The 15,623-nt window shown below is 35.5% G+C and overlaps 3 protein-coding genes across 24 annotated transcripts in view; all 3 read right to left on the reverse strand.

Annotated features, from left to right (window-relative positions):
• Positions 1-2,711, reverse strand: part of LOC102219551 (poly [ADP-ribose] polymerase 4) — a 52,335-nt gene extending 49,624 nt beyond the window's left edge. For all 22 annotated transcript variants that reach the window (XM_023336344.1, XM_023336343.1, XM_023336340.1 and 19 more), the window contains exons 1-4: positions 2,620-2,711; positions 1,968-2,094; positions 927-1,146; positions 633-684 (exon numbers count right to left, since the gene is read on the reverse strand). In XM_023336344.1, the coding sequence (XP_023192112.1) occupies positions 633-684; positions 927-1,146; positions 1,968-2,093 (398 nt within the window). In that variant the 5' untranslated portion in view covers position 2,094; positions 2,620-2,711. The remainder of the gene's footprint in view (positions 1-632; positions 685-926; positions 1,147-1,967; positions 2,095-2,619) is intronic.
• A 936-nt stretch (positions 2,712-3,647) lies between these two features.
• On the reverse strand, positions 3,648-6,885 carry tmem50b (transmembrane protein 50B). The gene is made up of 7 exons (XM_005798156.3): positions 6,796-6,885; positions 6,228-6,415; positions 6,024-6,136; positions 5,542-5,609; positions 5,333-5,425; positions 4,978-5,035; positions 3,648-4,424 (listed from the first exon to the last, which is right to left on the reverse strand). The coding sequence occupies exons 2-7, from the start codon at positions 6,327-6,329 to the stop codon at positions 4,379-4,381; spliced, it is 480 nt and encodes a 159-aa protein (XP_005798213.1). The 5' UTR covers positions 6,330-6,415; positions 6,796-6,885; the 3' UTR covers positions 3,648-4,378.
• Positions 6,886-7,870: 985 nt separating this feature from the next.
• LOC102233126 (tissue factor-like) lies at positions 7,871-14,718 on the reverse strand. Its single transcript, XM_005798155.3, has 7 exons — positions 14,517-14,718; positions 13,138-13,240; positions 12,229-12,386; positions 10,611-10,756; positions 10,375-10,516; positions 10,064-10,203; positions 7,871-9,408 (listed from the first exon to the last, which is right to left on the reverse strand). Exons 1-7 carry the CDS (start codon positions 14,716-14,718, stop codon positions 9,295-9,297), a joined length of 1,005 nt encoding a protein of 334 aa, XP_005798212.2. The 3' UTR covers positions 7,871-9,294.
• Between the last annotated feature and the right edge of the window lie 905 nt (positions 14,719-15,623).

Raw genomic sequence — 15,623 nt, forward strand, 5'->3', positions numbered from 1 at the left:
TTATTTAGTTTGAACCATTTATGTATTTGCATAAATTCTATTTTCATTTCTTTTAACATCCCTTTTATATCATTGCCCTGACAAAAAAAAGTGGTATCATCCGCAAATAGAATACATTTGAAAAACCCTGATACATTTACCAAATCATTTACATATAAAATGAACAACTTTGGTCCGAGTACTGAGCCCTGTGGAACTCCACATGTAATTTCACAAAATTCGGATCTAGTATCATGTACTTGTACAAACTGTTTTCTATTCTCCAGGTAGCTCGAAATCCACTGTAATGCCGGCTAAGTGGGTAAGATGGCGCAGGTTGACAGTTTAATTTAAACATTAAAAAATTATTAAATAATAAAACAACTATTAACACACTTATTTAAGGGACATATAATTAATTCTATATTTAATAATTTATTTCCAGTTTAAAAAAATAACGATGCATTAAAATAATAATTTTATTAGTTATTTAATTATTATTATTTCACTCTCCAAATCTCCTTTAACCCAGGAAGTCTATAGCCTTTATTGTAGCTTTCAACCTAAATCTCCCCTGTGAAAGTCAGATAAAAAGACTTAAATTCAGATTAAGTCTGAAGTTTGGATGATGATGATGATGATGATGATCCCACCTGAACTTCTGATTGTTTTTTTCAACAGCTGGTCCCTCTGATGAGGTCGGACCTTCAGAAACAACAATAGACACAGAAACACATTATTATTCCAAGTCTTAACTACGATCTGCAGGTTTTTAGACAAAGATTGTTCAATAAAAATGTTATGGTCAGGTCCAAAACACAACATCTTTCTCTTAGACTGAGGAAGGAAAAATATCAGAAAATTAAATTCCTGTCCGTCTCTAAACCTTCACAAATGATTGTACTACTTGTAGCCCTTCTACAATATTTTTGTACATGTTTTGAGACCTTTATAAGTTAGTGGAGCTCTCTGCGGTGACTTCCAGGGAGGAGGAGGATCTAGAGATGATGAAGTGTCCATCTTGTACTCGTCCAAAGACAGAAGAACGCCTCTCTCCACACATTTATACAGATAATCAAAGCCGACCACCGGCGTCTGGTTCTTCTGGATGCTGCGCAGCCTGTTGGAGCTCAGGTTGGACAAGTCGGAGGTCACCACCAGAGAGCACTGTGGGAAATGTAGGCAAAAATGTGACACTGAATTTCTAAATTTAAAGTAATTGGTTAATAAATCAATTTTGGTACAAAGCTCTCAATAAGTATTGAAATGGATATCATAAATACAGAACATTTTTATCTCAGCATGCCAAGCCGCAGTGTAAATTTTAAATAATAAATAAGTTAATATTCTAATTTTACTTCATATTTTTACAAACCACAACTAAGCCAAACTAAAGGCTATGAAACGGGTCAAGAAACCAGCTACTAAGCGTACAGTCAAACGCTACCAAGTGTAAAGCTGCAGCTTCTAAATGTGAAGCTAACAGCTAGTAAGTGTAAACCTTAAAGCTACTAGATGTTTAAGAGATGCATTAAGAGTAAGACTCACAAATACTAAGAGCAAAGCTAACAGATACTAAGCATAAAGCTAACAGCCATTAAGTGTAAACCTGTTAAAGGTGAAGCTAAGCACAAAATGTAAAGCTGACAGCTATAATAAATAACCAGATATTGTTGGTTTACCAAGAGTAAAGCTAAAAGCTACTAAATGTAAAGATAATAGCTACTAGTAACAGCCATCAATCCAGATATTGTCATCCTATTAGCTACTAAATTTAAAGCTAACAGCTAAGCAGAGTGTGCAATTTAAAGTCAAGATAACACAAGCTAGCAGTTACTAAAGCTTTAGATATTTGAGCAACTGAAGCTAACCACTTTTCAGAGTCTGGTTTATTACCTATAAATCTTGTATTATCTGGTTTATTAACACTGTTAAAGATTGTCAACAAAGGTTTACCAAAACGCTCAGGTAAAAATGGATTTTCCCACCTGTTTGTTGACTATGAAAGAAATGCTGCCTCCATTCAATGTCACTATTGATTTCAGCTTCTTCTTCTCCTTGAAAGGCAAGTTTTTGAGCTCCAGAAGAACTGAACAGTTGTCAAACACACCCATACTGCCCAAAGAGAGGAAAAACAAACAATAGTTAAACTCACTTTGGACACCCCTTCACTAAACTCTTGAAAAGCAATTGATTAAAAACTAATTGTGTTTTTATTGGTGCATGATGAACACCAGAAGACAGTTTAACCTTTTAGAGAAACAAAACAGCTTAACTAGCGTTAAACTAAACATTTAAGGGTCATAATAAATAAACAGCAGATAAAATCTAATCTTTAATAAACTAATTCTTTATCAACTCCTCGTGTTGTTAACAAACACGGGAGTGAAGCTGCAACACCGAACGGAATCTCTCCTGCAAAACACCTGAATCTGAAAACAAGAATCAGGTGAAATCACGGAAATAAAAACCGATTGTCTTCGCTTTTCTGCAGCTTATTGATAAAATGCCAGATAGTTTTTAATCTTAAAGTAGTACGATCTAAAGTTTCCCACTGCGACATAAACAATTAAAACACATTTATTTAATTTTAGCTAACATTAAAGCTCAGAGAATGAGTCTTTGGGTTGAGTTATTTACCTGACTTGACGAAAGAGTCCAGGAAAGTTTATTTCCGGAGAAATTTCTGCTCCGGTTTTTTGGAAAGACAACAAGGTAAAGGCAGCGACACAGACGGCAACATCCGGTTGAAAAGACTTCAAAATAAAAGCCCCGAAGAAAGGGACGATTTAATAACCGAAATCTCAGTTCAACTGAAAAACATTAATAAACAAAAGTTGGGGCCAACCGTACCATCAAAAATCAGAAGTACATTTAAACACAAAATTTTTATTATTTTTATTCAAATTGAAAAAACGACTTTGACTTATTTTCGTTTTTAAACTGAACATTTCATATTTTATGCCACTCATGAATCATGGTTGAGGGCTGTATAAATGTATTCTGATTGGCTGTAAATGGCCCCTGCATAATTCAGATTTACTTCCAAAACATTGTTTTTATCTGTAATGGTCTAGCTTCCAACATTTTCTTTAAAAAAGGCAAAGAAACTGTTTATTTCAAGGTAAAAGTATTAGATTTATTTATCAACATGTAATTTTTTTTTAATTATTTCAAGTAAATCGTCATCAGAAAATCACAACAAAAAGCACTTAGCTGGTTGTTGAAACAAACATTTGCTGCTTTGTTTTTCATATGGTTTTTACTGCGTAAAATAAAAGCAGTAAAAATAAAAACGTGTAAATGAAAACCTGACTTTCCTGACAGGAAGTGACCTCACCTTCGCTTACTGTAGCTTTACAGGTAATCAGCTGATTTCCTGCTTTGGTGCAGGACGTCCAGTTATTGGCGAGCTGGAGCTCCATGCTGCCCCCAGTGGAAGAGAAGCGCAAGAACACACAGCTGATGTTTTCTAATCACGGCAATCAGATGGAAATTAGTCTTTATTTCATCCTTTTACCTTTTTTACATTAATCTGCTTTTATTTTTACTTTGTGTTCACGTCTGCATCTTTGGATTGTAAATCAGTGGGATGTATTTGGTAAAACATTTAAACAAAGACACATTAAAAATGTTCCATATTTATTTGAAAAAGACAGAACAAGCTGTTAATTTTCCAGGATAACCCTTTAATGACCAACCTCCTCTTATGAACACTGACTCATCTGCTTCTTTAAGCAACAGGATTAATAAAAACAAACATATCCAGCTTAAAAAAACAATACAGGAAGATACAAGATCATTAAAAACAACAAAAACACATTTCTATTGTAATATAAGAGAACAGAGATAAATGCTGTTACCTTAGCATTCACTGAACCCGTTCATTTAAATAAAAATAAAAACTAAAGTCTCTACAGCAGCAGGCAGATGCTTTATGAGTACAAAAATCTAAATATTTACATGTTAAATAAAATTAACATAAATAAAACAACAGAAACTGAAAAAATAAATGTAATACTTTCATTACAGCTACAATTAAAAATGTTCCAGTGGCTTCAAAGTTAATAAATTACCCCCAAAGTGACGATAAAGAGCAGCTTCCAGATTTCCTCAGGAGAACCACAGAAATAATTCTGAACTCCTCTGTTCTCCTTCTGTTTCCCTTTAAAATATAGAAAAATCAGCCTGAAAGTCGCTCCTTAAAACTTTGTAAAACACTAAAATGATCCCTTTTGATATCTAATGTCAACATGTGAGGCATTAAAATCTAATTCTCATTTTAAAAAACTATTAAAAACATGCTTGTATTTCAGGAGCGGGGACATATATAAAGACGCAGTGGTGACAAAGTCAGATGAAAAAAGTAAAAGGTGAAGACAGCAGGACGGCTCGCCGGTTAACCCCAAAGGTTCTCTGTGCGGCCGAACTTGTAGATCAGAGAGCTGCAGAGAAACACTGTTATTGGTTATTCAAACATCTCAGTACGGTGGCCCAGAAGGGTCAACAATAGGCAAAAATACACGACAGAATTTATGCTAAAACAAAAAGTAATGCAAAAGCTGGAATAATGCTAAAACATTATTCCAGTTTTTTAAAATGGAGTTTATCCTAAAATGGAATTTATGCTAAATCAGAATTCTATGCTAAAGCAGAAATTATGTTAAAACCAAAGTTCTGCTTAAACTGAAGTTATTCTAAATAAAAGTCATGCTAAAAGGAAAGCTTACAAACTTGTTAGCATAACATAGCAAGTTATGCTTAACTTCTGCTGTGGCTTTTGCTGTAGTTTAAACTTTTTGCTGTGTTGTAGCTTTTAATTTTGTTGACTTCTCTAGGCCACCTCAACGTCCTGCACCTTATTTCTATCTCTGTGTTTTCTCATCCGCAACAGTTCAAACAGTAACTATTTCTAGCTTCAGGTCATTAAGCTGCTTAATGATGCAACAAAAACCAGGAGCCGCTTGACTTTACATTTTAGTTCCAGGTTTTACTCACCTGAAGAAGATGAAGGTGTTCTGAAAGAACACGGCCAGACCCGGAGAAACATCTTTCTCTGAGAAAAAGGGAACGTCACAAAGTTTTTTATTATTTTCAGACATATTATTGTTGAAAGATTGTTGTATACTGGATACCCTAATGTTAAGGTTTAGAAAAAACTGCTCTCACACAGTGAGTTAAATTTATGTTGTGATGTTTTTTTCTCTTCGACTCTTAAACATGGTTTGAACCGTTTTTTTTTTAAACATTAATTGGTAATTTACACAGAAACCCGTTTCTTTATTAGTTTTCTGTCTGAATAAGAAAAATAACAACAAACAAACAAACATGGAAGAGATGGAAGGAAACTTACTTGGCATGACGTACGCTCCGAACAGGATCCAGATGGAGCCGATGAACGACCCAAACATCATCATGAAGCCGATGAAGAGCCAGAGACGAGCGCCTGGAGTTCCAGAAACACATCAGGTTTAGAGGGACGATACCAAAAACTGATGGCAGCTTTAACTTGCCCAGTGATCAGAACCAGAACCCACCAGAACTAAGGCTCAAACAGCTCACCTGTCCGCCCAAAGCAGCCCTCACCGTACGCGTCTCCTCTCACCTGGCCGTTGGAAACGGCGTTGATCCTGGAACAGACAGGAACAGCGGCGGCCATTACTAAACACGACAGAACGCTCCGATACTGGTTTTACTGGGACAACAGTGGCAATGGGTTTATGCTACTAGTGAGGTCATCCAACCATCCATCCATTCACTCATCCATGACATTATGGTCTCATCCATCCAATCATGGATGAACAAACCATGTCTGTTTGTTTTTATTCTTCTTATTCAGACAGAAAACTAATAAACAAACAGATTTCTGTGTAAATTACTAATTAATGTATTTTTAAAAGAATCCATCCATCCACTCATCCAACCATTCATGGTTTCATCCATCCATGGTCATAAAACCATGGTTTCCTCCATCCATCCACTCATCCATCCACTCATGGTTTCATCCAACCATCCATCCATCCAACAGTCATTTTGTTCCTCACATGAAGAAAGCGATGGTGGAAAAGACTCCACATGTGTGGAATGAATGGTTCATCATTTCCTGAGATGGGTACATGACTGCAGCATCGATCATGATCCACCAGCCGGTGAAGAACTGCAGAAAAACAGAAACTCCGCTCAGAAGCAGGAAGCCATGAAACCAATAAACTGTTGTCCAGTTTAAAACCCATCCGGGTGCCGCTAACCAGGAATCCAGCCACCACCGAGGCCACAGCGTTCCTCCGCTCTCCCCAGTCAAACCGGTCACACTCCGGCCAGCGGAAGTTATCCAGGAAGCCCGCCATCATCCGCAGGGTTTTCCTCCCACCGATCGATCCGTCTCTTTGGCTCGGTCCGAGTTTTCTTCCTGCAGCTCCTCCAGGAAACCGAGGCTCTGAACATATGCATGAAGACACTGAGCGGTTTAATTTACCTTCTTAATTTCTATTATTCTGTCTCTGAAATTGAAGAGGAGCTACGATAAATAATAAAAGTAATAATAAAATAATGAATTTATTATTTTACAGTAAATGACTAAAATCAGATTTCAGCCTAAATGAAGCGGCTCTCAGTCAGGGTTTAGTTTCAGTTTACAAAAATCCTTCTTTACATTTCAGCAATAGAAAGCGCTACTCATTTTTAAAAAAATGAATATTGACACACTTAAATCCATTATTAGAGCTTTTTAATTGGTTTTAAAATCAAACGTTTGGTATGTCGGAGAGACAATCTGCTTCATAATGTCAACATGCAGCTTAATAAACTACTACTCACCTTTATTTACCCCGATTACCCTGAAATATACTCTGATTACTTCAAATCAAATACGGGTGTTCCTGCTTCTCCGAGTCATCTTCCTTTCGGTTTGTTTATGGTTGGTGAAACAGCCGCAAGCGGCGCTTCCGCCCCCTGCTGGTCGATAGTGTAACTACAAGGGCTTTAAACAGGAAAATGAGATTAATCTAAACTGGCCGGCCTATGAAATAAAAATAACTGTCGTTTAATCTAGACAAAAATAAAATCTAATAAATTACGTTAAAACAAAAAGCTAAATACTACTATCAAGAAATATACTGCTAAAAGATAAAATAAAATATACCGCAATTAAAAGAACACATTATACAAATCTAAGAAAAGGCAACTTAAATATGTAATAACTAAAAACATATAAAATAAATGAAAAAGTTGTAATAAATAAAAGTGAAAAAATTTAAAAAGATAAACAATTCAAATAAATGACATTTCAATCTTAAAAATAAATTAATAAAAAGTTAGAAGAAAATTATATGGATATTGTTGATAAAAAATATTACATGTAAACATACTTACAAAACAAATTAATAAATAAGCAAAAACTGTAAATCAATCCCAACCAGTCCTTTACTGCTGCCGACTTGAGCTGTCAGACTGAAGCGGCTCCTTAATCTCTGCAGATTTTTTTAAACTGTAAACTTTTAGGATTTAAACTTTTTCTCCAAGTAATTTTTAAAACTGAAAATTAGAAAGTTTCATCTGGTGAATGAGTTTTTTAGGATTCATGTCTGCTAACTTTTGACAATGGAATGCAGCTGGATGGAAACCCTCAAATTTGCATAGGCATGAATATGTTCAAAATAAAAAAGAACCACTTAAGGAGATTAAACTTCAGGATTAATTTTAATGTTTTCATCCAGTTTAGATAAAACTCCCTTTTGCTGAATAGTTTGGTGGATGTATATAAAATGGGACTTAATGTAAATAAAAATCAATTCTTACACTGGAATATTTCCAGTTCAGATTTTGATTGTTTTCAATAAAAAACATTTGACTTATCTTTCCAACTACAACAAAAACATCAGAAAACTGTTGATTTTTTTCATCACATTTCTTTTTTTTTAATGAAAAATATAAACAAAAAGAAATCTGCAAGTGAACCATAATGATCCTGGGTCCAGTTGCAGACAAGAATACAGAATTAATTGTCTCGTTTCAGTTTGTTAGGCACCACGATGAGCAGAAAGATAAAGTGCTGTACAAAAAATAAAATAAAATCACAAAGATAAACATAGATTCGTACAAATGTTATTTATCCAGTGGAGAAGACAGTTCAACCCATTCTGGCTGCTGAATATAAATCCAGGTTTCCCATTGTTGAATCCGACTTTGATGGCACGTGAGGATCTAATCCTCCTCATCCCAGTAACCTCCATCTTAGTCCACTGGAAGAGGAAGTCGTCAGGCAGCCAGGACTCCGAAAAACAAAAAATAAGCGACCCCCCACAGATATTACTGGGACAAAGATTATTTCCTTTTTGTTTTGATTGTAGGAACTGTTCTGGTAAAATAAAGACACAAAAGAAGGTCAAACGTCCCGAGAGCGCCCTACTTCCGGGTCGCTGCCTTTCAAACTAAAAGCATGCAGCTATTAACTCCGTAACAGGAAAATGAGCAGGAAAATGGGTGAAAGTGGCGAGATTCATGGATCCTTTTGATCAGTGATTTCTCTGTGGCTAATAAAACTGTTAGCATGCACAGCTATTATCCAAAAACATTAAAACTACAGAGTAAAAACAAAGAACCGTTAACGGTCCGGTCCGACTCACATTCAGAGGGAAAAAGCTACTTAATTTTATAAATATAAAAATCAGGGAGTTGATTAGATTCTTACTGGGTTGACTGGACTTTAACTGGTGAGGATTTCTGTCAGGATCACAGGTGGGTAGTAACTAGAAAAAATGTACTTTTAGAAGTAGTTTTAAACAGAAAAATATATTTTGTAAAATGTTTCATCTGCTTAAATTTATTTTTTACTTAATCTTTTTATCTAAGTCCTTAAAATTCCAGAATTAGAATGTAGTTTTTATACGTTTTAACTGATTCCTCCATTTCCAAATATTAAATCAGATATTCTGATCAGTTACTTAGTAGCCTTTTTATTAAATACTGATTTACTCTTACTTGAGTCATTTCTTTGATGGCTACTTTTTACTTTTACTTGAGTAAAAATATTTTTAAGCAGTGCTACTCTTACTTTGGTACAGTTTCTGGCTCCTGTACCCACCTTTGATCCATCTGCTGATGAACCTGGGGAAGCCGCAGTCCAGCTAATCTTCAGTATTTAACAGAAATATGAACATTAAAAAGTGAAAAGAGCTGCTGGTTGAGGCCTGTTTTTAACAGAACCTCCTCCATTTTCCGGACCAGAACAGTTTCACCTGCCAGGACCTAGTTAGGAGCGCTCCTCCATGAAAGAAGAAGATTTGTAAAGTTTTCAGTCTCGGCAGGAAGTGAAGGTCAGACTCCTCTGGGCTGATTTGGAGTTAAACCGGAAACAACGTCGTAATGTTCCTCAGAGGGACTCACGGCCACGAACGGGCAGTTGCGCCCCGGAAGCGGCTCTCTGAAAGTCTGGAGGACAGAAGATGATGGATCAGTCAGAGTGGAAAAAGACAACTTATGATTTTATATAAATACCAACAATAAAACATTTGTTGTCATTTTTAAAGAATTGTAATTTTATTTCTATTCTAAAATAGTAAAATAAAGATAAATGTAACATTTTGCAAAAAGACAATGGATCTGTTTTCTGTGGGACAAAAAAATACATACATTTTTATGAGTGAAAAAGAAAAAAAAAGCGAGACCACAAATCTGGATCATACAAAGGTAAAAAACGACGACACTTTACCCAACTTCCTGTTGGGTAAAGTGTCTTTTCGACCTCTCATACCTACAACGTCACACACTGTGCAGACACATAAAAATTCACCTGTCGGGCCATGAGAGGGTTCTACCATTTCTGGTTCAAGAACCCAAGGCAACCGAAGGTTTTCACAAAGTGACCGTTTGTTTGAGGCTTAACCTCCTCAAAAAAGGAGGGAATCACCATAGCAACCAGTGACTCGGCAGTTCAGTCCGACACTAAAATGCTTCTAATTTATTGTTTCTGTCCTGTTATTACGAGTGAAAAAGAAAAATAGATATAAAGACCACAAATCTGGATCATATGAAGAAAACAAACTGATGTCTAACTTAATGTTGGAAAAACGAAGCGGGTTCTCACCGTTGGGATTGTGTACGGAGGTCGGAGGATCTCTTTGATTTTCTTGGATTTGAAGAGGCGGACGTAGGCGAAAACAACTACAAAAACGATCGTCAAAACGATGGAGCAGATGACGATGATCTGTGCCCGTTTTGAGCCACCTGAGGAGAAAACAGGCCCTTTTTAATAAATAGGACAACACCGACCCTTGTGGTCCTCCATAATCATCTTCAATTACCCTGGGTTGCATCCTACAGGAAATACATGACTTTATCCAGTTAATTTCACTTAGTGAGAAGTTAAAATGGGGCAGAAAACATCTGGAGGCTTACTGGAGCTAGGGATGGTTTCACACTGCATACAGCTGGGTGGACCGTATTCCTTCCAATGAAGAGCAAACTGCACCATCACACAGTACGTCTCACCCACTTCCAAACCATCGATTAACTCTGAGGACAAGGTGACTCTGTGATTCTGGGAAAAAAAAGAAAGAAAAGAAAAGCAGAGTTAATAGTTGAGTTAATGAGAACATCTGGCGAATTAAACAAATAAACATTTCACTCTTCACCTTCAGTTGCGCTCCTTTTTTCCAAAAGTAGATCCAATATTTCAGGTTGTCTGCATGCTCCTCATGCAGATTGTGGTTTCTCTTCAGATTGACTGTGAGGGATTCGGGCGCTGCGGTCAGAGTGAAGTTCGGAGAGCACGCATGGCCTGGAAGAGACGGGAATAATGGTTGGATTCAGTCCGTTAAGGTCAATCAATCTTCAGGGCTAAACTTCAGCTTAAATGTTCAACAGAAGTTATAAAGTTATCGTGACATTCTCTAGACTCATGGATCTTCTAGCTGGTTTGGCCCCACACTGAACCTTAACTCAGTCATAACAGCTTAGTTACGAAATAGATCCATCACTTTGAGTGTTTTGAAGATTTTCACACCTCTCACAAAGTGCGAACCAAGCTGGTCGGGAGGTTAACCACAGCTTAAAGCAGAGAAACTAGTTTTTCTTTTTTTTAGATGTGCGTCAGGTCGTTGACCCTCTTGGTATCCTTCTGAATTTCTTCCAGTTCTGAACAGTAATAAAAGAGTTTATTACTCGTATCTCTCCAACCAGTGTTTATGTACTATTTCACATTATTTCTTCGGCTGAGTTGTGGTGTACCTCAGGATTGAGTCTTCAGACTTTTTTTTCTTTGCCATTTTGTGCATTTGATCCTAATAAAATAAGGCCAAAATCTACCATCCATCATCTACTCCTTAAAGTTGTGGCTTAAAGCTGCAGTTTGTAACTTTTATAAACAATATTTTTTATATATATTGAAACGGTCACTATGTCATGACAGTGGAATGAGAGACAATCTGTGAAAAGAATTGAGCTCATCTGACTTTCCCAGGGCTAACTAAAAACAACCAATCAGAGCCAGGAGGAGGGTCTGAGTGCTGTCAATCACCTGCCATGTGGTGTTGCTCATCCCTAAAGTTTCTTCCTAATAGCAGAGCTTGTTGTAAACTCTATGGCTGGTTAGCATAGCCACCGATTACGTGGATAAACGGTTTTTCCTTAATGGTAAGTCGTTTCTCCACCATTAGCATATTTAGAAGCAAGCACATGAGGTTTATTGACAGCGCTAGGACTCTCCTCTTGGCTCTGATTGGTTGTTTTTGGTCAGGGTGCATCATTCAGATGGCAGTAGTAGCTAAAAGGGGAACTGGATCAATCTTTTCACAGATTATCTGTCTCATATTCTGCGGTCATTTTAATAAATATGTAAAAAAAAAACAGTTTAATAAAAGTTACATATTGTAGCTTTAAATTTGATTTTTTAAACGCTGGTTATGCTTGAAAACCCTCTGATTTGGCAGAATTAAAACAAATCTGCAAAGAAAATTCCTCATCGGTGATGAGAAAGACTCATGCTATTACCAATTATACTAAATGCTCGCAGCCATGTTGGTGTGGATACATTTCTTCACTGTCAAATAAAAACATCCCTTGAAAACAATTTTTTATCTACTTAGGTTATGTTTAATGATTTGAAACATTTAAGTATGACAAGAAGGAAAAAACTACAGTAGATTTATGTTGCATAATTACTCCATGCAGAAAGAATAGTTTTAAAGAATGACTGGAAAATTCCAGGTGATCAACGTTTAAGCAAACAGATGCAAACATCTGGATTATTACCGTCTCTGCTGCAGGCCTCCACAGGCTCAGACTCAACCCCGTTTCTCCAAGCTGCAACACGACGCCGAATGCATCTGTCACTTTCCTCCGAACTCAAATCACAGGAAGTGAAGCGCGTCTCTGTGCACGTCTCTATGGGCGTCCAATCAGACTCAAAGCTGAGGACAAAAAAAGACCAAATTATCTAAAATGTTATGATATACACCTGGGATGCATCTATGAAATACTTTTTTTTAAAAATCTAAATCTAATAATTGAGATTCTAAAATAAACAACTACTTCTCATTTCCTTTAGTTCTCTATTGATTTAAAACTTGTACTTTATTTTATCCTTATTTTTCCTGAAAGGTAATCTTTATTTTCCCTCTGATTTTGTCTCAATTATTCAATTGATTTCATAATTGATCTATTCCTGTTTCTCTGAGTTTTATTTAATTCATAGAATTAATTAAATAATTAATTAATTTATTTAATTCATTCAATAATATGAACAGTTCATGTAACAACTAAAATAAATCATGAATGAAAAGGAACCGAAAGTATAAATGTATAATGTTCACATAAAATAAAACTAGTTATTCAACTCAGAAAACATATTTCTAATACACAAGAAATAAAAAATACACATCAAAACATCAGCTTATTCAATGCCATTTTGCTTCATCATAATAATTTTCTTTTAAAAACAAAAAGAGATTTACCTTGTTTAATCTCACTGTCAAAATTATTCCATAAACTGACAACTTTAATTGAAATAAATCTTTCCATTGTCAAAATGGAAAAACAAATCTGGATTTTATCCAGATTTCAGCTCCATTTTGTCCTGATTTTACCCAAATTTTTTCTGGATTCTTATCCAGACTTTGTTCCTGATTTTAATTGGTGTCACCCGACATTAGCAGAACTCACTCGTGAAACTCGGCAGTAAACGTCACGTCACTCGCTGTTGAGTTCCACTTCAGACTTGATTGGTCGATCACAACGTCGATCGGCGATGGCGTCTTGAATGCATCTGAAGAAAATAAACATCTAATTGTCAAAACTTGAATCAAAACTATGAATAAAATATCCAGATTTTAGCCCATGTTTCTCCTGACTTTTATGGATCTTATTCTGGTTTTTCTTAATCCTTCATTTTACTCTATTATATTAAGATTTTATTCTGATTTAACCTGGATTTTAATGCTGTTTATTGCCTTACCTCATTCTGGATTTGCTGTCATTTCATCTTGGCTTTACCTGGAATATATCTTTTATGCATCCTGATTATATTCAGAAATTATCGCAACATCATTCAGATTTTATCCAGCTTTGATCTGGCAACGACTTAATCCTGAAATTATCTCTGTTTTGTTCTGCTTTTACTTTGATTTAATTCTTCTGTTCCTGGTTTGGTTCAGGATTTTTATCCTTTCTTTACCTGAATTATTTCTTAAATGTCTCCTGTTTATATCATGACTGTTATCCAGATTTTAATCTTGACTTTTTTTCTAATTACATCATGATTTTACCTGGATTTTATTTCTATTTTATTCTGACAGTATCTTGATTTTAATTCTGCCTTTTACAGAAATTTTTTATAATTTTATCTTTTCCTTATATCTGGATTTTTACTTTAAATGTATCCTGGAATGTAATTCTGACTTAATCTTTGCTTCACGTGGACTTTTTGTTGTTATTTAATCCTGTATTTACCTGGATTATACCTTAATCCTGGCATTTCCCTTTGGGCACCAATAACGTATATTTTATTCTTTCCTGATATTTATTCTTAATTTATATTTTTTCTGGATTTTATGCCGTCTTTGGTTTTATTATTACTTTTACTTTAAAACACTTCCAAACTGTTTGATACGCCGAAAGGAAAACCTTTTTAAGATGAAAACTGGAATTCGTCTTTTGTTTCACTTCTCCAATTTATTCCGGAATCAACCACAAAAGTAGAGTTTGTTTCGTGTTTTAGATAAAAGTCAACACCACAGCTAAAGTTCTGACAGCAGGTTCGGACCCAGAAAAGCTTTAATAAAAGGTAAACCAGTAGAAATACTCGGAGGCCTCTTCCCTTTTTTTCAGTGGCCTCGTTGAGAAACTTCCCTCCCGAATCCGAACAGTTCTACTGACTCAAACACGAATATCCGGACCATGTTTAATAATAAAAGAGGAAATGTTTCAAGTCTGAGTTAATTAACTGAACCCGAACCGACAGAATCAGGCCGAACCAAAGAGTTGACCCAGGATAGAAGGAGGTCCGAGAAAACGAAACATTCGGGGCTTTCCGTTAAACTCACCTGCTGCGGGCCGAACTACGCAGAACAGAACCAGGATAAAGAAGTTCGGATGAAAAAGATCAGTCGAAGGACATAACCGTCTCCAATGGTCCATATTTACCAACATTTCCATGAAACATTTCTCCACCACGGAAATACGGGAAATGCAGTCACGTGACCTCGTCGACGAGTTTCTTCTTCTGCCTCTTTTAATGATGCGCATTACCGCCACCTACTGGAGCGCAGTGTGGACCGGGATGCTACATGTACAGTGTACCACACACACCAAAACGAACAAACAAAAATAAATAAAAATAAAAAATATATGTCTATATATCTTTTCTATAAATTTCGTCTTCTTAAGGTATTTCAATAAAGAAAAAAAATATTAAGAAGACCTCTACTCACTTGCGTAACTTCCGCTTCCAAAACGTTACGGATATTATATTTCACAGTTTTTCTAAAGAATCGTGACCAGAGTTCGGTAATATTAAGTTACATTTCCTTGTAGGAGCTTTTAAGAGTATTTTCTTTTTACGACGCTGTACTTCTTACTTTGACTTTATCAAGAATGAACAAGCTAGTTTTAATCAAAAGTTTATTTTGCCTTATTTTTTTTTTTTTATTTTGCAATTATGTTATTTATATAAATCTAAAGTACAAAAATGTTCACATAATTTTATATTTTAGTCTCTGTTATATAATTTTTAAATATTATATGATTGATGTTTTGATCAATACCAAATAGTTTTTATTACTACTTTTTACTTTTATTTTAGTATTAATATGTTGAAGTAGAGCTACTCTTACTTGAGTACAGCCTCCTTTGATCGTTTATTTATGCTTAAAACATGAATAAATTTAAAAGATCAAAGCTGGACTGAATCGTTCTGCAATGAAGACCCAAAGTTTTATGTCTAAAATCGATTGATGTTTGGGTCCATTTCTTCCATCACACTGTTTGGACAACTAACACCTGGACTATAGTGTTCTAAAATTATCTTAAATTTAATAAAATACCATGTTTGACCTGTACAATTTTAAATTTATTTAAAAATAAATAAATTTCAATCTCCTCAAGGGATCGCCATGGCGAACCACGTCTCCATTTAGTCCAATTCTCTGCAA

This window comes from Xiphophorus maculatus, chromosome 7 (genome assembly GCF_002775205.1).
Source record: "Xiphophorus maculatus strain JP 163 A chromosome 7, X_maculatus-5.0-male, whole genome shotgun sequence".
Lineage (NCBI taxonomy): Eukaryota > Metazoa > Chordata > Actinopteri > Cyprinodontiformes > Poeciliidae > Xiphophorus > Xiphophorus maculatus.

Coding starts and splice junctions, on each gene's coding strand:
- tmem50b (XM_005798156.3), bottom strand. CDS start 6,329: ATGATGGCGGGCTTCCTGGATAACTTCCGCTGGCCGGAGTGTGACCGG. Junction 6,137..6,227: donor CGGTGGTGGCTGGATTCCTG/GTTAGCGGCACC, acceptor GTTTTTCTGCAG/TTCTTCACCGGCTGGTGGAT. Junction 5,426..5,541: donor GGGCTGCTTTGGGCGGACAG/GTGAGCTGTTTG, acceptor CTGGAACTCCAG/GCGCTCGTCTCTGGCTCTTC.
- LOC102233126 (XM_005798155.3), bottom strand. CDS start 14,718: ATGCGCATCATTAAAAGAGGCAGAAGAAGAAACTCGTCGACGAGGTCA. Junction 12,387..13,137: donor TTTACTGCCGAGTTTCACGA/GTGAGTTCTGCT, acceptor TTTTGTCCTCAG/CTTTGAGTCTGATTGGACGC. Junction 9,409..10,063: donor CTCCGTACACAATCCCAACG/GTGAGAACCCGC, acceptor TCTGTCCTCCAG/ACTTTCAGAGAGCCGCTTCC.